The following is a 23,485-nucleotide window of genomic DNA, read 5'->3' on the forward strand; positions in this document are numbered from 1 at the left end:
GAAGCGGTAATGATTTTATGTTATATCTATATTATTAAAACTGAAGTACACTTTAGTAATGTTTGGAAACATGAATAGTACTATAACTGAAAATTGTTTGGAAACGAAGATAGCAGTACTACATTAATTGTATTTCCATATTTCACTCATATTAATTATATTGTCTTAACAATATTTCACATCATTAATTATATTACCATAATAATAATAGTGTAGATTTTATTTAGTAGTTAATCAATATTAGTTTTGTGTCAATTATAAAATCAAAAAAAGTAAAATAACTGAGTTTTGCATAAGGTTAAGCGTTTGTTTTAATTTGTTTTACTATAACATTTTTTTTTCAATCAGTGAAAAATTACGTAGCCAAAAACATAATTCAAAAACATGTTTAGTGAATAAAATCATAACTTAAATCAAAATAATAAAAATGAATTACATTCATTGTCACTTAATTTTTCACTCAATATAATTGCTTACTAAATAAAAAAACTCTTTCAGTTTCACTTAATTTAGCAAAACACATAAAAAATATCATTTATATTAGTTTATAAAATCAGTTAGGCATGAACACTAAATATCCACTTAGGTACGAGTCGTTCCTTTCGTGTATCGTTTTATTTTGTTTTAAAATTACTCACTCCTTGAATATTATAAATTTATGTGTAGGTTTTGAGTTGAATCCTTTTGAGTCTGGATGAGTTTGGTTCTGATGTATATGACCCTAAAATATCTAAATAACCAATGTATTTGAAACGGGTTTGGATATTTGTACCAAAAATAACCATATTATCTGATTCGATCCGGATCTTTTGAATACAATTAGTTATATTACGACATATCTAAAATATAAAACACTAATTATGAAAAACAAATATTAATGTATAAAAATATAAGTATAGTTTTATTTTAGTAATTTCATTAATTATATTACTTTAACAATATATCACATCATTAATTATATTTACCGTAAAAGTAATAATGTAGATTTTTATTTATTAGTTAATCAATATTAACTTTGTGCAATTATAAAAAAAATAAAAATGTAAGATAACCGAGTTTTGCATATGGTTAATAGTTTGGTTTAATATGTTTTACTAAAACTTTCTTTTGTCTTAGTTCCAATTGGTGAAAAATTACATAGCAAAACACATAATTCAAAGGCATAGTTTATATGAACAAGATAATAATTTAAATCAAAATAATTAAAAAGTATTACATTTATTATCACTTAATATTTCACTTCATATAACTATTTTATTAAATAAAAAATTCTTTCTATTTTTCTTATTTTTGCCAAATATATAGAAAGAGTTTCCTTTTTAATCTATTTGCAAAATCAGTTAAGTATGGACATTCGGATACTCATTGAGGTACAAGTTGTTTCTTTCGGGATTAATTTTTTTGGATTTTTAAATTAGGCGCCACTTGGATATTATAAATTTATGTATGATGCTTGAGTTGGATCCTCTCGGGTCTGAATGATTTTGATTTTGATGTGTAGAAATATAAAAATATTTAATTAACCAATGTATCTGAAAAGAGTGTATATTTGTACCAAAAATAATCTTATTACCCGATTCAATCCAAATATTTTGAATACAATTGGTTATACGACGACGCATCTTAAATATATAACACTAATGATAAAATAACAAATAATTTATAAAACCGTAAAAATTAACACCCGCACGGGCGTGCGGGTCAATCTCTAGTGCCTTTTAAATTATTTCCCAAAACTCCTCAGCAAATTAAATCAGATTGTGGACTCAATCACCGAGCCTTTTTTATGACATTGATTTTGGGAAGACTGATCCATCGGGTCCATGTAATATCTCTTTTTGCTTTCTTTTCTTTATCAATAATTAACGTTGAATTTTCAGAGAAGCTAATATTGCCATTGTGAATCAGAAAGGAGTCACTAAAATGATTTTCTTTAGAGCTGATAGATTGATTTGAAGTATTTTGATTCTACTTTCTTGCCATTGAATTGAATACTTGTTTATCCAACCAATAAATATACATACGGAAAACCCATGAGATTTTTAAAAGCTCTATTGGTTTGAAACATATATGAAAGCAACTATTAATTTACGAGAATTCGGCCAAAAAAAACCTGAACTTTGCACGAATTGCAAAAAAAAACATGAACTTTTGGGCTGACCAAAAAAACACCAAACTTTCATTGACTTTAGAATTAATAAACAATGTTTTCGCTGACTTGCCAATTTAGCACGCCGTCAACAAATTTAACAGAAATATTTAACGTCGTTTATTGTTGGCGTTAAGTAAAACGACGTCGTTTGCAAATGAGATGAAACAACGTCGTTTTACATGATTTGAAATTAAAAATATGTAAACACCTAGAATCGAACCCAGGTTGGTTGGTCAAATGACAAGGTATTTTACCACTGGGCTACTGGCACTTTCAATGTACTTACTAACATGTTTATTTTTATTTGATACATGTTAAATATAAAAAATTCTCTAAAAACTTAATAAGATTTTTAAAATTCCAAAAAAATTAAAAAATAAAGAAGATTTTTATAAAATTAATTTAGAAATTAAAATTAAAAATAAAACTTTCTTTTTCTTTTTAAAAAATAAAAACTCTTCCAAAATTTTCTAAAAACTTAAAAAGATCTTTAAAATTCCAAAAAAATTAAAAAAATAAAGAAGATTTTTATAAAATTAATTTAGAAATTAAAATTAAAAATAAAATTTTCTTTTTCTTTTTAAAAAATAAAAACTCTTCCAAAATTTTCTAAAAACTTAAAAAGGTCTTTAAAATTCCAAAAAATTGAAAAAATAAAGAATTTTTTTATAAAATTAATTTTGAAATTAAAATAGAAAATAAAATTTTATTTTTTCTTTTCAAAAAATAAAAAATCTTCCAAACTTTTCAATTTTTTTAAATACATTTGCTAAAAGTTGAAATTAATTATACACACATAAAAAGTTGATAATTGTAACTTTAATTTTTTGCATTTTATTATAATTTTTAAAAAAATTGGATTTTTTTTAAAAATGAAATATTTGGAAATTTTTTGATTTTTTAATTTCAATTTTAATTTCAAAATTAAAGATAAAGTTTTTATTTTTTAATTTCAATAAAATTTTAAAGATCTTTTTAAGTTTTTAGAAAATTTTGGAAGAGTTTTTATTTTTTAAAAAGAAAAATAAAATTTTATTTTTAATTTTAATTTCTAAATTAATTTTATAAAAATCTTCTTTATTTTTTTAATTTTTTTTGGAATTTTAAAGATCTTATTAAGTTTTTAGAGAATTTTTTACATTTAATATGTATCAAATAAAAGTAAACATGTTAGTAAGTACATTGAAAGTGTGAGTAGCCCAGTGGTAAAAGACCTTGCCATTTGACCAACCAACCTGGGTTCGAATCCAGGGGTCTACTTATTTTTAATTTCAAATCCTGTAAAACGACGTCGTTTTCAAATGAGATGAAACGACGTCGTTTTATTTAACGTCTAGTTAACACTGTGTTAACTGAGAGTTCACGGCGTGCTAAATTGGCAAGTCAATCCTAAGTTTATTAATAAACTAAAAAAGTTAACAAAAGTAAATGATTTTTTTGGCTAGGCTCGAGTACAGGTTTTCTTTGGCAATTCGTGAAAATTTTGTGTTTTTTTTGGCCGAATTCTCATTAATTTACAGAAACTTGTACATACAAACAAGGACACGAGTCGACCCACTCACAACTATATGATACATCATAACACACATTTTAATAGTATAGCAAGACATAATGACAATAATACCTATAACCAACTCTACCTTATCTTATACACTTTCCAAATAAACTTCACAACTACCTTTTATCCTACTGAGATTTTACAAGGAACAAATCCATTTCATCCTCACCCAAAACGTCAAGATCTCGACCAAGTAGTTTTACTACCGAACAAGAAGTGATTTCATACCTTTCTTTAACATGCAAGAACACTCGAGCCATTACTTTCTCCATCAACTCTTTGATGATATATTTTCTACTGTCAGAGAAATAAACAGCCGCTAGTAATCTTTCCATGATCTTAGGATCAATTTCCAGCGAACAATCTGATGATCCCACGCACTTTTCAAAAATTTCTTTTACGCTCTTTTTTATCCTTTCTGCTAACTCTTCAAAGTCGAAAGGCTTAAAAGGAACCTCAGTGAGACGGTCATGTTTCTTCAAGTTCACTAACCAAAGCTTTGAGTGGTCTTCACAATCTTCGGTTTCGGTTTCTTGGGCCGGAAGGTTCAGATCAAGAACTCCATTACTTGTTCTGTTCACCTGCTTTCCCGTTTCTAGAATCTCATTCTTGTCCTGAGTATCCCTCAAGCCTATCATCTTCCTCTTTTTCACCGATCTAAGCCTAGAAACCGTTCTCACATTTGGTAACATGGACACAGTTTCAATCCATACCTCCACTTGCCTTCCCTTTGCTCTCAAGAGTTTCTCTTCAGAATAAGTGGCTATTGTTCCAGAATCATCTACTGAAGATGACGTCATAACAAACGTGGTGTTTCCTATTCCGACTTCTCTCCCATGAGAATCCATAAACTTTCCCGTTTCAATAGCCTTCAACAAGCTCATCTGAAGCTTCTCGTCCGCTTTGTCAATGTTCTCAAGGAACACTACACAGAAAGGGTTCCTACACAACACCTCAAAGATATGATCCACCATTGTCTTTCCTCTCTGCCGCATCACATCATCACACGTAACACCAAGATCAACGGGCATGAATCTGTGCTCACTTTGGTACATAATCTCAGCAAGCACAAGCGACATTCTCCTCTTGCCTACGGTATCAGGGCCAACCAAATGGAGCCAAACGTCTCTTCTAGTGGTAACCCTAGGCGGTTGTGACAATGCGGAGCTGATAACTCTAGCAGCTTCATCTTGCCATGAAACCCTATCGGTTAGTCTTTGGTATATAATCTTGAAGCTCTCTACGTTGAGATCCCTTGATGAAGATCGTGGATGAGCAACATCTTTGTCATCCAAATAATTATTGAGACCAAATCCTGTGGTGACCGGACACATCTTCGCATTTAGATCAGTCGTGATCGATTTAGCTGAACCGGTCGAAGCAGAAGCACTGATCGTCGACTTAGTTCCACAAACTGACTCCAACCCTTCTGTGGTCTGCATTGAGGGAATCTAAATACAAGTTGAAATTAACATTAAACAGTGAACTAACGCAGTTAACTATGGAAACTTGTGGCCAACGAAAACTATGTGAGGTTAACAAAATTAGGAGAAGAGAAAAAAATTAGACGCACCTTGGAACCAGATATTTGGTTTAAGTCGGTTCTTGTGGTCATCTGCAACCAAGGTGGCAAGATAGATTGGGTCTGATCGGATATTGAAGAAACCGGTTCGGTGGTTTCTTTGTTGAAACCGGAGAAGGGTAGTTTTAGGTCAGAAGGAGTTGAGAAGAATCCACCAAATGGAACAAAAGATCCCATCAAACTGTATTCAATTATAACACGTCAACGTCATCGAAGACAAATGTACAAAAAAAAAAGGAAAAGGCAAATACACTCATGAAGTTAGTGCAAGAGTGGAATGTGAGGTCAAACGTACATCAGTGACGTGCTTCTACATTCAAATGACTATTTTCAGGGCCGGCTCAACACTGGTAGGAGCTCTAGGGCAAAAAAAAAATTTTTACTCTATAAAATTTATATAGAAATAATGTTTAAAATATTTTTAAAATTTAATCAATAATATTTTGTATATTTTGTAATGAAAATAAAACTATATACATATCAAATAATTTTGGGCTCTTTTCAATTTTATTTATTGTATTTATAATTTTTTTTATATATAAAAATATAGATTTATAAAAAATTGGACCCCTTATTTATTATTACACGGGGGGACACGGGTTCGGACCCGGAGCGGTCGCACCGCTTGTCCCCCTTGTAAGCCGGCCCTGACTATTTTTTAAGTTATGCCATTGTTTTTTTCTTTTACATGTTAAACCATTGTGTTTGCCATTAAAAATATGTAGTGCTTCTATCAAACATCATTTCGAAATTGTAAGAGCAAAAGTTACGACAAGAGAGTTAAAGAAAAAGCTAACTTGATTGATATTCTTATTGAAAATAAGATTCTTGTTTCTTAACATATATTATATATTATGTAAATTACACACAAAATTAAACTTTTGTCTAGCAATATTTTATTATAGATTGTTTGACCGAACAACAAAGATCAAGAAATCTGAAGTTATTCTTAGAGCATCTCCAACCCATAACACTATTATAGTGTCAAAACCACACTATTTTAGTGTAATTTTAGCACTAAAAAAAAGTTTTTCTCCAACCATAACACCAAATTTCACACTAAAAGCTATTTTATAATATTATATGTATTTATAGTTTTATTTTTCATTTATTTAATTGTCTATTTTATTAATAAATTAAGTGAATAGTGTTTTAGTGGGGTGAATAGTGTTTTAGTGTGGTGAATAGTGTCACACCAAATTTGGTGTAAAATTATAGTGTTGCACTAAAATGGTGTGATTTTTAGTGTTGGGTTGGAGAAGGTTTTTGTGTCAAAATCACACTAAAATAGTGTTTTGGAGTTGGGTTGGAGATGGCCTTAGTAGACAAATTAGTCTAGAATAATAACAATAAGTTATTACAAAAGGTCACAAGCCAGATTAAACTGTTTTAAATATGACTATTGTCATGTTTTGGAACAAGATTTTGTTGTTTTAGTAGAAGAAATAGTCATTTTTTTTCAATAGAAGAAAATAGTCGTTGAAAAAGGTTAAACAAACGATTGATATCATCAACCGCATCTGGTCAGCCCCAGAGTACACATTTATTTTTCATATAATCAAAGTCAAAGATACAATAAGTTAGTTATACATACTTCTTTTGTAAATTTAACTGTATGGTTAGCTGAAATACCTAAGTCTCAAAGATACTTCTACGTAATTAAATACTCCCGCGCGGATCCTTAAACCGTTATTAAAGATGCGTTTGATGTAGTTAAACGCGTGGGAAAGAGGTATAGCAATAACCTGAACTTGTGGTGAGGCAGACAAGACCTAAGAGTAGTTGTAGTGATGGTGAGTAACTGCAGATCCCAATCTTTCTCCATGTTCGGAAACTTCTTCATCATCTTCTCGTAAACGTCGTTGCTCGTCGCCGCTCCGATCAACCACACTCTCCTCCCTGATCTCCGTAACAGCTCAGCAACACGACTCACGATGTAACTCGCCGCCGACCCGTTCCCATCGCCGTCTATGAAAACCCTCAGGTCTCCGTAGCTCAAGACTAAGCCAGGTCCTGAACCTTTCTCAGCCACCTTCTCCAGTTCGCGAAACCTCGCGTCCGTGTAGGTTTTATCGAACTTGACGTTGACTTGGTCCGAAATTTCTGTACTGAGGCTAACCGTGCTTAAACCGTCGGTTCGGTTCTCCAGCGAACTTAAGAAACCGGTTAAGACACTGTGAGCCGATTCACCCACAAGCAGAGGGTTCCTCCCTTTGTCCCTCGTGAAAACCGCGCTGATCCTCCGGTGATCAGAATCTCCCGCGAGATTCCGGTTCGGTACGTTATAACCCCATCGAACCGGGTTCAATTCCGGTTCGGTATAATTTCCGGTTACGTTACATAGGAACATAGGCTGTTGTTGTCGTGATGAGTAACGGAGAAGGTGAGGGAAGGGCCTGATAATCGAGAGCTTTAACTCGGAGCTCCGGAAACCCGCTTCACCGAACACCCGACTCACAACCGGATCATCCAGGATCGAGAGAATCAGCTGACGAAGCTCCACTCTCACGCAAGAGAGCGAGTTCGAGCTCTGGTTCTGAGACGACATCATCTCTTGGTACATCCTGAAGTTCTCAGGGAGACGGCGCTGGTGAGCCTGAGAGCGTTTGATAGCAGCCATGAGAGAGTTCGAAACGGGCGGATCATCTGATCCGGGTTGTTGTTGTTGTTGACCCGGTTGGATCCGGTCTAGTGAAACGCTGAGGCAGAGATCAAGAGCTTTGAACTGGAGACGAGGAGAGCAAGCAGAGTTTCGGACACGCGCGCACGCGTCGCGTAAGACGGAGGTTGGGAGCGAGAGTAAAGCGGAGACGGCGTGAAGCGACGTCGTTTGAGAGTGTCCTCGACGACGCGCTACTTTGACTGCTTCTTCTAGCGCGTAGGATGATTCCGCCGTTAAGCATTGCTTCGCCACGTTTACCGCCGTTGGCATCGCCGGTAAACATATATAATAAATACACTAATAAAATTCAAAATTTCGAAGAGAGGATACTCTGTTCTTTGTTACTCTGTTTTTTTTCTGTGGTTTGGTAATAAGAAAATGTGACTAGAAATAAATTAATTTATGGAGGGAGAAGAGAGGATACACTGTTGGGTTGAGTGGAACACAAAGGTGGGACCTAGACACGAGGGGGCAGTGAAAGTGAGAGTTTGGAATCCAACAGAAACAGGAGAACAGGTGGTGACTGGTAATAGATTCTCAGATTCTTGTTGCTTATCTTTTGATCATTCTTTTTTATTTATTTATTCCCGTGCTCAAGTCAAATTATTTTCTAATATCAATAATATATTTTTCTCTTGTTTTTGTCACTAGTTATTTTGTAAAATAAATTTAAACCACATATTATCAAATATCTATGAAATACCACACGATAAATATCTCCTTGATACAGCTACTCGTAACTCATACGATGTGACTATTTTGAAAACTGTATTTAAACACTCTATTTGTAAGAAAAAATTATGATTTTAGCTTTCGAAAACTGACGAAGATTTGTTTCCATATATATAAACAAATATTTGAACTACCATAATGTTTTTGCCGCTCTTCAATAACATATGATTCTTTAGGTCAAATTGTTTTGGCGTTTTACAAGTTTAGGTGTTCTTATAAGATCACTTGTGGTTGTGGCATCTAGCCATCTACGTAAATTTAGTTACATACAGTTTAAAATACGTTCGTTCTTCATGTTTATTTAAGATTTGTTTGTATATCTAATAACCTTATAACCAAAAAGGGAAATTATAATTCTGTTCACCTGAGTATCTCGAACACTTTGTCACGATTTTAATTCTGAGTTCGTAATATAAAAGAGTGTACGCTAGAAGAAGTTCTATTGACCTGGCTAGAGGATGGGAACGTCAAGCTCGACCATATCTTTCGCTATATTCTTCATGAAGTCATGCTACTTTTAATATTGTATACAAATACTTATAAAAATACAATGATGTAATATGAAAAAGGAATCCAATGACATTTATTACCGAAAGTTATTGGAAAGATTGGTGTCGGTCTTGTCGGAGCAAAATAAAACAAGGGATACGATCATACGACTTTATGAAAAAAGAAGAAAAGAAAGTGACACAAACGATTGCAATAAAAGGAGAAAAGAAAAGAAGGGTCGCTTTGCATCATAAAGTTTGAAAGAGACAAATGAGAAGAAGGCACCCCTTTTTTACCACATGCTTCACCTTTCATCACTTTCTCTATCCCTTTCTTTTAAGAAAAAGTAATTAGAAATTTAGAACTATTATGTTTTATTATATGATCTTATTAATCTTTACGCGAGCATATTTCCCAAAGAACTTCAGTGTAAGTATAGTTTTAGCTATAATTAAATGTAGATGAATTGCCAAGCTACTTTTGTATTTGTGTTGAACTAGGTGAAACAAATTTTGGGATGTATTATAACAGTTTGTATTATAGTATCATTGTTACAACTTGATTCATTCTCTAGGTTGTGTGAGTTGTAGTAGATAAAAGTCGCTCGCATATTAACAATACTTTATAGCATTTTTTACATGATTCACATAGAAAAACATGACCCTTGTGAACCCACATAGATGATAGAATGATAGATGTAGGTGTGCTAGGTGTCATCTTCTCACTCGCTTAAGTCAGTGAGTGCCCTATGAGATTTCGACAACTTCTTATCTTCTACAAGATTATATGTGCCAGACATTTTTGTACTGAATACTGATATTTTCCAACGGAACATCAACAAAATATTTTATAGAATATTTATTAACTAACTTTTACTTTCTTTTTTCCATCAAATATTGGCGCGAATGAAACCTTTCCTTTGTAGTGAAAAAAAAGAGAACCTTTCCTTTGTAGATCTACCACTGATTGGAATATTTTCTCCTTTTTTTCGTTTGCGCTCTTTGAATAGACAAGTCATCCACATTATACACATTTATAGAGTAATTATTTTCAAACTTTCTTATATGAATTAGCATAATCTGTCTCCCTCATGGTATTTGGTAATGTACATATGTTATATATATATCAGTAATTAAACTTTTGATGATTAAATATATGTATAGATATGAAAAATGCTCTCAAATAAGATTTGAAACCATGCATGGAATCCACTTGCAAATTACAGACGACTTTAGTCGTAAGTTTGGCATGATTATTAAGACGTTATACTGTTGGCTTTATCAAAATATATTCTTTTTTTTTTTTTTTTGACAGCAAGAAAATTTACAGACTCATATAGACTCTGTAAACCAATGTGGTAACTCCGCATCCATGTGTACGACGAAAGACGGTTGTGTCCGAGCACTACGTGCCAAGCGATCCGCCTTTATGTTTTCCGTCCTTGGAACATGAACAATCTCTGAGTTGGTAAAGCTTCTTCTCAAAAACTTAATGTCATCCAGGTAGCTTTCAAATGCCGGCCATTCTTCTGGTTCAGAAACCATCTTCACCAATTGAGAACAATCCGTTGCAAACGTGACCCGGTACTGTCGTAAGTTCTTCATACACTCCATTGCCCAAATTAGAGCCTCCAACTCCGCATGAAGAGGTGAAAGACTTGCCCTTACATTTCTTGCCCCTAACAAACCCTCAAACTCCGGAAGCGTGCTGAACCAGCCTTGTCCTGAGAAATAATCCTTGTCTTTCCAAGAACCGTCAATGAAACACCATCTTCCTGTAGTCTGTGAGTTAACTCTGAACTGCGCTTCAGGGGCCATCCTGGAATCATTAACAATTTGTGCCTCCGCCCAAAGTGTTGATTCCAATTCAGCTAAGTTTAGCGTTTCTCTCGGGTCAACATCAATATTACTAAAAACTTTATTATTCCGACCCTTCCAAATGTACCATAGAATCCATGCAAACTGATGATCCTCCATTTTTGGATTAACTCTCCAAAACAGATGATCCATATTAGCAAATATCGAGCCCAAAGGGAAAATATTTGGGTTCGATGGAATCTTAGATAGTGCCCACACTTGTCGTGCCGGAGGACATTCAAAAAACACATGATTTATTGATTCTTCCGGATCACCACACCTTGCACATCTTGTATCTCCTTGTATTCCACGTGATTTTAAATTTTTGGTCACTGCTATACAACCTGTCAACAACTGCCATAGAAAATGCCTTAACTTTGGAGGACACTTCACTTTCCAGCAGAATGCCTTAAGAATATCCACGTTGGGTCCATAAAATTCTGGTTGTTTCTCCTTATCAGGATATATCCTTTCAATTTGATACCCTGATTGTACCGTGTATCTTCCATTTTCAGTGAAATGCCATCCATTTCTATCATCCAACAGATTTCTACTCAGAGGAAGACTTTCAATCATTTTTGCATCATTGGGTTCCACCAAAGTCCTAATTGCCTGTAAATTCCATGTTCGGGATTCCTGATGAATGAGGGAATCCACTGTGAGGTCCGGGTAGCTATCGTGAAAATTTTTGTTTGCTGGTCTCGGGCGAGTGGATGGGAGCCAGGGATCATTCCATACTGAGATAGATGACCCTGTTCCAACCCTTTTAATTAGTCCTTTACAAACCAGAGATCTAGCAGAGATAATACTCCTCCAGCCATACGACGGGAATATGAGCGAATCGGTTCCAGGGGTGAAGCATTCCTGTAGTACCGTCCTTTGAAGATTCGCGAGAAAAGAGAATTTGGCTTCTCAATCAGCCTCCACAGCTGCTTTCCCAACATTGCTGTATTAAAATCCGTCAAATCCTTGAAACCTAGCCCACCATGATCCTTATGGGCACATAATTTATCCCATGATTTCCAATGCATACCCCTTGTACTTCCTCCTGGGCTCCACCAAAACTGAGCTACTGCACTCGTTAACTTCTTCACTATAGCTTTCGGTAGTCGATACACCGACATCACATGATTTGGCAGAGCCGTGATAACCGACTTAATAATCACCTCTTTTCCCCCTTTTGTAAAAAATCGAAGAGTCCAGCCATTCACCCTATTATTCAGACGATCTTGTACAAAACCAAACACTTGAACCTTAGATCCCCCTAAACTTTCTGGCAAACCTAAATAAGAACCCATACCTCCTAGGTTCTGAATCCCCAAAATATCTCTCAACTCTTGCCTATTGGATTCCTCAATTTTATGTCCAAATTGAATTGAGGATTTCTGAAAGTTGATTTGTTGTCCTGATACAGTCTCATACTCCTTTAGTATCCTAAGAATAGTCTGACACTCTTCTTTGTTTGCCTTACAGAAGAACAAACTATCATCTGCAAATAGCAAATGAGAAACTGGTGGACACGCTCTTGCTACCTTCATACCAGTTAAATGTTTCTCCCGCTCCGCTTTTTTTATATTCGTGATTAAAGCCTCAGTACACATAATAAATAAATAAGGAGATAATGGATCTCCTTGACGTAATCCCCGCTGAGGTATTATAAGGCCTCTCGGTTGCCCATTAAGAAGAACTCTATATTGAACTGAAGATATACACCCTCGCATTAATTTAACCCAATGAGAATCAAATCCCATTTTTTGAAGAAGAGCCTCGATAAAATCCCACTCTACCCGATCATATGCCTTACTCATATCCGTTTTAATTGCCATAAACTTATTTTGACAGGATTTGTTGGTTCGTAAACCATGGAACATTTCCTGTGCAATAAGAATATTATCCGATATTAACCTTCCTGCCACAAAAGCCGATTGTGTTTCTGAAATTAGATGGGGAAGACAATTCTTCAACCTTTGGCACAACACTTTCGAGATAATCTTATAACCAACGTTACATAGACTTATCGGTCTCAATTCCGTCATCCTTGTAGGTCTTTCTATTTTTGGTATCATGCAGATATTAGTTATGTTCAACCGTGAATCCATATTTCCTGTAACCAAGAAATTATTTACCAACTCAACCACATCCTTTTTAATGACATTCCAGGAGTGCTGAAAGAAGAGAGCCGTCATTCCATCTGGGCCTGGCGCCTTCTCTGGATGCATCATGAATAAAGCTTGACGGACTTCTTCCTCCGTTGCTACTCGCAGTAGCATAAGATTCATCTGTGGGGAAATTGATGGTCCTATCTCCTCCAAAAAACTATCAAACTCCCCCGGGTTAGTTGAACTAAACAAACCATCAAAATAATCTACCACCACCTTTTCCACACCATTTTCTTCTGTAACCCAATTACCCGCCTCATCATAGAGACCCACTATTTTATTTCGGATCCGACGTTGCTTTGTCAAAGCATGATAAAACTTAGTATTAAGATCCCCAGATGAATGCCACATATTCCTACTCTTCTGATGCCAGTATTCCTCCTCATCCTTATAGGCCTCTTGTAATTTCTTGGAAATGTCAATAATATCCTCTTGTGTTCTATTGTCATCTGTTTGTACTTCTTCCAGTGCCTTTTGGAGATCCTGAATTTTGTCTTTTCCATATGGTTGGTTGTTTTTTCGCCATGAAGATATTTCATGCCGACAATTATTAATCTTAGTAATAAAATCTGCTGATGATCCATCCTGATTTTCTGTCCAACCCGATACAATTGATTCCATGAGTCCCTCTTGGCCAATCCATCGCTTATCAAACCTGAACTGTCCTCTTCTCCTTCTTGTTAATTTATCTTCTAAAAAAGCTACCACAGGTCGATGATCTGAGCCCACCAGCCTCAAATATTCTGTATAAGAGTATGGGAAAAGTGTATGCCATTCCTCATTAGCCAAGGCTCTATCCAGTCGGCATCTGACTGTAAAAGCTCCTTTCCCTTTACCTCTCCGTCCTTGCCATGACATTTTGTTACCACGAGCTGGGAATTCCAATAAACCACTGTTCCTTATCATATTATTAAAAGGAATAAAAGAGGTTGCACTTCGTAAAGGTCCCCCATCCTTTTCATGATTCCCGGTAATTTCATTTAGATCACCAATTATAAACCAAGGATCAGACCTTGCGAGTCCATACCTAGTCAATCTTTCCCATACATGTTCTCTTAGCTCTTGAACCGGATCTCCATAAACAAAGGTAAGGAAAACTTGTTTTCCATTGCTCACTGCTTCAATATCAATCATTCTATTGCTAGAGTAAAGAATCTTTACTTGATACTCATTGTTATAAAAAAGAGCTAAACCACCACTCCTCCCATTCGGATCCACCGTAACCAGACTATCGTATCCAAAGTGAGATTGAAATTTCTGAACAAATTCAAAATCCTGTTTCGTTTCCGATAAAAACAAAAAGTCTGGTTTATGTTTTTGCCGTATTTCCCGTAAATAACTTATGGTCCAATGACTTCCAAGTCCTCTGCAATTCCAGCTTAGTATTTTCATATAAAAAATATATTTTTAAGCGGAAAGGCTTAGGTGTGATGCCACCCAGAAACCAACCAATGCTACACCTCCACACACACCTGCCAAACCCTCGCTCACATTGTCGCAATCCCACATGCTGATTCCAATTAGTATACCATTGTATCCATAACCAAACCTCACCACGAATCCATTCCGGCCACATATGTTTATTATTTAAACCAGCCAAGTTCAATTTATATTTCAATAACCATAAACTCCAATACCTCCAGGACTCTCTAATAAGAGAAACCGCTTTCAAACTAAAGCTTAAAGATTTCAAACTAACAACAACAAAATTTCCTGACCAGACAATGATATTAAATTGTATTATCAACTCTCCCACACCAAGCCTCATCTTAGTATACGTATAATGCTTCTCCCTGGAGTTCACTTCAAGATATGAGAATCCAAATAAATCTATCATTTGTTCATACCACTTTGATACCAAGAATATTATATCCTCTACTACCATCTCCAACACCCTAACTGATCTGTTTATTTTTACACTCCATACCAAAATAATATTAAGAAAAAAACAAGCAGTAGTGGTATTGTTGTATCTGTCTCTGATCCATCTTTCCCACGAATTCCAGAATATACCTCCATACAAACCAAGCATCCCTAAATTTCCCAAATAAACCTGCAAAGTAACCGTGAAGAGACTCACCCGATGAGCCAAAAAACAAAACAAAAGCAGTTCCCTTTTGTTCTCTTGCAGAAACAAAAGCAATTCCTTTTCATTCCCCTGATACACTCTTTGCCAATCCACTAGACCCCACCAAACCGTGCCTCCCGCCCCAGAATCCCAACGTCGTGAGATCCTGAAAAGCCAAGATCGCCTCATGTGTCGCCATTTCCCTTGTAAAGCCGATCCTATAATATCCATTCGACGCCCCTTAAACCTTGAACCACTTAGAACTTGCGATCTCGCTTTAATGAGAGCGAGATCTCGTGATTGGAGGATGCGTGAAGGGAACTCCCTTAACCGGAACGATATTGAAGATCCCTTTGATTCTCCTCGCCTTATCGGATGAAACTTTCCTAAACTCCAAAGATTCGTTCGAGAGTCGACCCCTTTTAGCTTCCATCCACCAAAGAAAACGTCATAGGGATGTAGATCTGCCTTCTGATTGTACCTTAAAACCTTCCAATTGCCCCGTAGTAACCATTGATCTCCGGGATCCCAACCTTGCAAATCCATGAAGCCCTAGTAAATCGCTATCGCCATCGCCGTATCAAAATATATTCTAGAGCATGATTATCGGTGATTTGAGTTTTGGGTTTTTTAATTTTTTTTCTTTTTATCTGATTAAAGAAAAAAAAAAAAAATAATTACAGGTTATCACGTGTCAGTGGGGCTGCAAACAGTACAAGAATCCAAATAAAGTCGATTATTATTTGGTGACTTCTGTTACCGGTTTTTGTGTGTTTTGTGGGTCAGAACTCCTAAACTCCCCTGATAAACATGGTTTTAGAACATGATTAGTTGTGGTTTCTTAATAAAGGTACTTCAAAAAATATTCATAGAATAAGATAAAGTAAGAAAAAGAAATAAGAAATGGTGAGCAATTGAGAAGAGCTAATTTCTACGGTTGTTTTCTTCTATTAGACCAGTTACAATGGTTTTCAACAGTTTTCAATTGTGTAGTAAGAGTGTTGATAAATTATGTTAATCTATGTGGCTTCAACGCATAAGTTTCAACGGTTGAAAAAAATATTGTAGCCCAAAATTGCCACGTGTTGCTTCGTGATTGGGCATAAACGGTGAGCTCGTGTACGCACGGAATGGTTTGAAATATATGTTAAGAAACTGAATTTGAGCTAGAACCATGCGCTTGGTGAATCCATTCATATTTGATGCACTACAGTCGTATATTTAACATTGCTTTCGAAAGTAAAACAATTATTCTTTTCCACAATCTTATAAGTTAACATAGGACAGCTTTTTACATATCAATGAATGTGTCACCTGAGATATTTTTTTCCAATAAAAGTGAAGGTTACTTCTTTAGGGAACCAATATCCTCCTCTTGACGTTTTCCACGCCTACACTAGAAGAATATGACATTGACAAAACAAAACCTGAAAACTTATTTGAATAAATTAAATAAAAAATGGTGTTGGTGAAAAAAATGAAGCTGACTTTTATATTATCATCCAATCAATTCAATGTTATTTATGAGCAACATAGTTACGCTCATTAATCCAAAAAGAACACATAACTATCATCATTCCTCTGGTTCTAGACTATAACATTAAGTTAGAGTTGACTATGATTCAACTTATAATATCGTCGAATCTCATGTTCAAGCCGGAACGTTTCTCTGAGACCATCGTTAAACCGACAGTAAAATTAAAGGCTAGCATGACTAATGATCGCAGATGAATGTGAAAATTTAATTAGTATGAAAAGTGTGGAAAATATCAAATAAATAAAGAATGGACTCATCTATACTATTAAAGCAGGATCCTATTGTCATAATTACCTTAGGGGCATGTTTCTTTCACTAACATTGCATGTTTCATTAAGGGCAATTAAGTAATATTAATAACAAATTTATATTGGGTCATTATTTTTGGATCCAGCCCAAATCAAATCTCTCTTGGGCCATTTGGGCCTATTAAAAAATCAGATTCAATTCTCACTTTTTTTTTCTTTTGGGTCATTGAGTCTAACTTCAAATAATTTTTTTCAACTATTCTTAATTATTATTTTTTTCTTTTCTTAATATAATTTAAGCATTCATAAAAATAATTGAATTATTTTATTGAAAAGTATAAATCTTTATTAATAGTATATAATTTTTTAATTAAAATATTAACCCCATAATAAAATTAATTTATCAGAGTTATACCAACTTAATTTATTAAAAAAATAAAGTTTAATTTTTTTAACATAAATAGTCATTTAAAATGCAATACGATAAATAAAGATAAAATTTTTAAGTCTTTTACAAAATAAAACACAAATATATGAAAATGTGACATTTACTAAATATTTTTCAATTGAAAAAAAAAAACAAAAATAAATCCGCGCTTTGAAAGCGCGGGTCAAAATCTAGTTCTACCAATTAAGTTTGATTCAACGATTCCTTTTGGTAAGTGTTCCATCTTCGTATTTGTCGCTTTTAAATGGGTGTTGAATTAGTGACCGCTAATGTTTTTATCCATCTTTAGTTGGTACATCAAACTTTAATTGACACAATTTTCTTGTAAATGTGCATCACATCAGACCTGGTATATATATATATAGAAACCGCATCAAAATCAATATGAAAAAGTAAACCAACATGATGAAACTTTGTTAAACCATCCATAAGTACCATCATAGTTGACCTATCAATATGTATCTCGTCCGGTCTACCTGAATACACAAGTATTTTGAGTTCTTGTCCAAATTCTAGCGAACTAGTAATGAGTGTTTTTTTTCTTTCTTGAATTTCAGATGAGTTAAACCCATGCCAATTAATTGTTAGTCATTTTAAAATTGGTCGATAATCAAACCCCTGATTGAGAACCAAGAATACTATTTGTAATAAGCCGACGGAATAGTTGTAACACGTATAAAAAGACAAAACAAAAAGATCGAAAAGATGAAAATAGAGGAAAGAGCGACTTGACATTTTGAAAAGTTGAGATTTGAAGGGTCGGTCAATCCATTAGGGAGGGTGGGGGGCAATGCGAGATAATATTAGATTACGAAAATGATGAAGTTGCCATTATATGTTAAGTTGTATTTTTGTTGTAATTATAACAGAAATTCAAGAAACTATTAGCATTGTGGGTCTTCAGTGTCCAATTTACAATACTAATCACTCAAAGAGGTAGGAAAAATTATGAATCAAATATGAAGGGGCCGGATATGTTTGTCTCGTTTAAAACTCTAAAGTAGCGAAAGGAGTTCACTCTTTCATTGGCTGTGTTAATATTTTGATTCAAAGTTATTTGTTCGCAAACAGAAATTACAAGTATAATACGTCTAGTCGTCTAGACGTAGATTTCATCGTTAAGAAATGGAAAGCTGAGGCAAAACATTAGAGTAATAGTTTTTTTATATTCTTTTAGAGTAATAGTTTTATGTTTAGGTCGAAATATTGTATTCTAAACACGAAGAAAATTTTAAATTTAGGTGATGTATGAATGGTAAAAAAAAAAGGAACAGTAGATTGAAAATAATAAAATATAAATAGACGTGGATAAACTTTACACATGATGACATGACAAATTTTACGCATGAGTCTCATTTTTTCTTAACATTTTTACCAAAAAAAAAAAAAATTACGCATGATAATCATAAAAGCACTAAAATGTTGCGTACATGCATAATAATATTTTGTTTGTATTAGTTGTCATTTATAATTAAAAATATATAAATTTTGAAAAAACAAAGATAGCGAGATCACGCAACTTAAAAATGTATAATTCCTCTCAAATTTACATAAAAGAAAGATTTGGATAATTTAGCTCTACAGTTTTGCATACTGGTGAGTCATCTCTTAAGTTTTGCATACTGATCATGAAGACCTATATATAACCAAAGAATCTCGACTCCAAACTCTTAAAGTAATATTAGAAACTTGTAAAAACAAAACAAGTCTGATAACTATTTAAGATGTACATAATGATCAACCAAAATCAATACCGATATTGTGTAAAAGTCTTGGAAACATATGCTTTCAACCATAAGTAAAATATGTATTTTGGAACAAGTTCACTATTATTAGGAAGAAGGGAGACAAAGATTTGGAGGGAGGAATGGCTACGTGGTTTGATACAAGGCAGAGTTGATTAGAATTGAAGTATCTACACTTTTTATGAATTTTAAATCTGCTGCACTTGTTGTACAAACAATATTTTTTCTTTGAATTAACATTCAATTCAAAAAAAAATATGTATTTTGACTTTTAAAAATCTTCAATAGCTTAGTTAATTTTTGAATTGATTTTGTGGAGGGAAAAAACTTATGTTCCAAATTCTTTTGATCTTTTTAAAAATATTAATTATTTCAGTTAATAATTTTTTTAGGAACATTAATTAATAAATTCATATTACTTTTTTCCTTTCAGTCCAAAAGCATGCCTGGCAATAATTGATTTGAAACCACAATAAGAAAACTATCAAATGCTATTGGTGATGTTGAAAGAAGCACAAAGATATTTAAATACATAACGAGAGAGAGAGAAAGAGAGAGTTGACACCAATAACAAAGGCCAAACCCACTACGCAGAATCAAAGACTGTTTAATATACAATCACGGGGACCCTATAATCACGAGCCTAAAGAACAGTATCTCTTTCTCTCATGCTCCACCACATCCACATAACATCTTTTACTTTCCCCGTTTATAGTACACTTATGTTCTCTCTCCTTTTCTAATGCGCCTTTTGGTATTTGGTAAACTTTGTGACCCCTTTTTGTTAACTTGTCTTGTATTGATTAGCCATGCAAATCTAGAAAGACAAATTATCTAATGAATTAAATTAATCCGCTGTGCTGATTTTGAAAATTAGAGTTAACTAGGATCAGTTTCAAGCGGCTTTTCCATCTCACTGTTAGGAAAGCAAAACCTTGGACTATAATAACATCATTTGGTGGAAGGATTTATTTTCTGCATGACACGTAAAAAATTGTTCAATGAGTGACTTTTACAAAGACTACTTTGCTCAAATATTTGTATTGTGGTGACAAAATAAAAAAAGAAGGCAAAACAAGAAATGGGGGCAAATAACTGTTTATAATGGTTTGTTGACAAAAAAAAACTGTTTATAATGGTTTTATTCCCGTTTCTTTAGGTGTGCTAATTTGTCGTCTAGTGGTTTTAGTTGATGGGTAAGAAAACCTGTATTATATTTTGCCTACAACCTTATTTTTGCTATCCTTCGCATCTATCAATCTTGTTGCTTAAATAATAAAAAACTAGATTTTGACCCGCGCAGGCGCGCGGGTGTATATTTTGAAAAATATGTTGATATTTGTTTTTCATGTAATTATTAGGATTTGGAAAAATGAATCCGAGGAACATAACCGATACCGATCCAAAGATATAGTACCAAACCCAAACATAAATTGATTAAATATTCTAATTATTCAAAATTTTGTTATTTAGAGAACCAAATCTGATCCGAACCGAAGTATTTGGGTATCCGAATTTATCTAAAAATAGATTTATATACTTATATATATTAATTATTTTTAGATTTAACGTATATAAAACATCAAAAATGATACTTTTAAATTGGTTTAAATACTTGAAAATATATATAGATAGTCAAAAGTAAATATCTGAAATAGTTAAAGTATACTCAAATCACCAAAAATACTTAAAATAATTATTGATTTCGTATCCAAAATTTTAAATCAAGCCAATTGATATGTTAAGCTTAAGTATTATGACATATGTTATTCAAATTTATACGTAATATATTATTTTATTTATACATTTTGAGAAATTTAAAATATATAATGATTTAAGACTTTAAAAATAATTTAAATTAGTTATCCAAACCCAAACCAAACCCGCAAAGATCCAAATCGAACTCAAACCAAAATTTAGAAACATTCTAATGAGGCTGAAATCTTTGACCCCGAAAACTCAAAATACAAACCGATCAGAACTAAACCCGTATGGGTATCCAAAAGCCCATCCCTAGTCATTATTATATATCGTATTTTATCATCATATAATTAATCGTATTTTATATGTACCATCATATAAGTAATCATATAATTAATAGTATTTTATACATACCATCATATAAATAATTACATATATTATATTTTTAAAACTTAATATGAAATATGAAAACCATAATTTGAGTTGGTATTTCAAATTGGGCTTTGTATTATATTTTTCTTATATATATTGACAATATTTGTTTATAATGGTTATTGAAAAATAGTTTAGTAAAAATCCATTTTTGAATATATGTATATTTTTGAATCAATTTTTGATATAAATCAAATTTGAATTATTATTTTGATTTGAAATATGTATATAAAGTTTAAATTTTGTTTTATGGTTAGTTTAGAAAAATTTTTTTTAGGGAATTAGATTGACCCATTTTGGTATATTTTAAAAGTGGCCTAGATAACTTTCAATTTTTTAAAAAAACATAAGCCCATTACTTTTTTTTCTTAATACTACTATCCTTGTTTTCAAACAAAAATATTTTTTTTTAAAAGACTGCAATCCATGTTTCCAAACAGTCCAAATTTTTAAAAATCCTATTCAAGTCTCCAAACACTCCAATTTTGTACTTGAGTTTTAATAAGATAGATACTAACAAGGGAAATAAGACCCTATCGCATGGGCCAGTCATATCCTTTGCTCAACTAGCTTAGCCCGTTGGTATTATATGGGCATGGGTGTCCCAATTAGTCCAATAGTTAATCACCAAAGTCAAAAGGTGTAAACAAGAAATCAAGAATTTTAGAATATGGAATCAACAGCAAACTGTTTTTTCTTCCAGAGGAAAAGTCATAGTGGAATTTTCATGTCCGTCGACTCGTCCCATTCAAGTAACGTGAGACATGTGTCTTCAGAAAAGCTGGTCAATAATATCCTTGTAGAGTTTGATCAAATGTCGGCAATACAGAGAATCAATTTCAAACTAGAATATTTTAGGGAAATTGCACTAGATAGCAACAACAAGAAGAACCCTAAGTCTAATAACAAGACTCCTCCTCCTCCGGAAAACAACAACGACAAGCCCTCAACAACCACCAAGCGGAGAACCGGGTCCGTCCCTTGCGGGAAGCGTACCGAGTTTGGATACACCAAAGACTTCCACGAGCAGTATAGCATCGGGAAGTTGCTGGGTCATGGTCAATTCGGGTATACTTACGTTGCCATCCACAAATCTAACGGCGATCGTGTCGCCGTCAAAAGGTTCGATAAGAGCAAGGTATTATTATTTTCTGCGGTTTAGAGATTTTTTTTTTTAATGGGATTCTTTTTGGGGATTCTCTTCCCTGCAAAAACCCAAAGAAATTTGATACAATTCATATTTCAATATATTGTCTCTCTCTAAAAGTAAATCTCATTTCTTAGTTCTGTCTGAAAAATATGTCTGCAAAATCTCATTATTTGACCCCTTCCGGATCACCAAAACTAATCTATGTAAAAATCATCGTTTTATATCTAACAATAATAAACTATTCCAGTAACATATATTTGTAACCGGTTATTTCCGTTTTCTAAATGCAATTTTAGGTTTCGGCCACCATTAAACATATATCCGGTTTTAATATCTAAGTACTTCAAGTATCTCAAATGTAACCGGTTTAGTTCATAGATTATGCTTCCTCTTCACTTGTAATAAAAATTAATTTTGTTTCTCAACCCCGGTAGCAGGTCATCAAATACGTCTCAGCTCAAGGACAGAATTGGCAAATCAGCACAAAAATTACTTGGTTCTGCAAATAATTAAAAAAAATGCATAGATCTGCAATTACCACGCTGAATTTTGATTTCTAGCTAAATAGGCCAATATTTTAAGTTTCCATATTCTCAAATTCTATCTGACATCATATTTAATTTTAATATGTATATATTTTTGGACAACTTCATATTTTTAATATATATAAAGTCGTTTTAGATCATCCATTACTTAACAAAAGAAAATCAAAATTAAAATATTATTTGTCAACATTATTGTACCTTTTTCTTTTATCAGTAAAACTTTTAAAATCTCCTTAATTAACCCTTTAAAAACATAAATAACTTTCTGTTAATTTTTTTACTCCTTTCTTTACATAAAATATTGGGGGTGAATGATTGGACTGAAACTGTAGAAAATTTATTTTAAAATTTAGTCCATATGATTTTTTTATTTAGTTTTAAGGAATATACTTTAAAAATTTCATACAACTAAAAAAATAGA

At 33.3% G+C, this 23,485-nt stretch overlaps 2 protein-coding genes across 4 annotated transcripts; both read right to left on the reverse strand.

Annotated features, from left to right (window-relative positions):
* Positions 1 to 2,039: 2,039 nt before the first annotated feature.
* LOC103866977 (protein SMAX1-LIKE 8) lies at positions 2,040 to 9,017 on the reverse strand. Of its 3 annotated transcripts, none has more exons than XR_004457979.1 (4): positions 7,038 to 9,017; positions 5,284 to 5,473; positions 3,667 to 5,146; positions 2,040 to 2,088 (listed from the first exon to the last, which is right to left on the reverse strand). XR_004457979.1 is itself a non-coding variant. In XM_009144994.3 (3 exons), exons 1-3 carry the CDS (start codon positions 8,222 to 8,224, stop codon positions 3,839 to 3,841), a joined length of 2,700 nt encoding a protein of 899 aa, XP_009143242.2. In that variant the 5' UTR covers positions 8,225 to 9,017; the 3' UTR covers positions 3,634 to 3,838. The 3 variants fall into 3 exon arrangements, 1 of the variants encoding a protein (XP_009143242.2); XR_004457978.1 differs by having other exon boundaries at positions 3,667 to 5,161; XM_009144994.3 differs by lacking the exon at positions 2,040 to 2,088 and having other exon boundaries at positions 3,634 to 5,161.
* Positions 9,018 to 11,758: 2,741 nt separating this feature from the next.
* On the reverse strand, positions 11,759 to 15,804 carry LOC103828837. Its single transcript, XM_033291709.1, has 4 exons — positions 15,271 to 15,804; positions 13,158 to 14,465; positions 11,905 to 12,497; positions 11,759 to 11,783 (listed from the first exon to the last, which is right to left on the reverse strand). Exons 1-4 carry the CDS (start codon positions 15,802 to 15,804, stop codon positions 11,759 to 11,761), a joined length of 2,460 nt encoding a protein of 819 aa, XP_033147600.1.
* Between the last annotated feature and the right edge of the window lie 7,681 nt (positions 15,805 to 23,485).

Source organism: Brassica rapa, chromosome A05 (assembly GCF_000309985.2).
Source record: "Brassica rapa cultivar Chiifu-401-42 chromosome A05, CAAS_Brap_v3.01, whole genome shotgun sequence".
In the NCBI taxonomy this organism is placed as follows: domain Eukaryota; kingdom Viridiplantae; phylum Streptophyta; class Magnoliopsida; order Brassicales; family Brassicaceae; genus Brassica; species Brassica rapa.

Excerpts from the sequence above, each read along its gene's own strand:
- LOC103866977 (XM_009144994.3), bottom strand. The coding sequence starts at position 8,224 with ATGCCAACGGCGGTAAACGTGGCGAAGCAATGCTTAACGGCGGAATCA. Across the intron at positions 5,474-7,037 it reads CTGCCTCACCACAAGTTCAG|TTTGATGGGATCTTTTGTTC; the intron begins GTTATTGCTATA and ends AATTGAATACAG. Across the intron at positions 5,162-5,283 it reads ACCAAATATCTGGTTCCAAG|ATTCCCTCAATGCAGACCAC; the intron begins GTGCGTCTAATT and ends ACTTGTATTTAG.
- LOC103828837 (XM_033291709.1), bottom strand. The coding sequence starts at position 15,804 with ATGGATTTGCAAGGTTGGGATCCCGGAGATCAATGGTTACTACGGGGC. Across the intron at positions 14,466-15,270 it reads TTTGTTTTTTGGCTCATCGG|GATTTTGAATTTGTTCAGAA; the intron begins GTGAGTCTCTTC and ends GAAACGAAACAG. Across the intron at positions 12,498-13,157 it reads AAAAGGATGTGGTTGAGTTG|GCAAACAAAGAAGAGTGTCA; the intron begins GTAAATAATTTC and ends TTCTTCTGTAAG.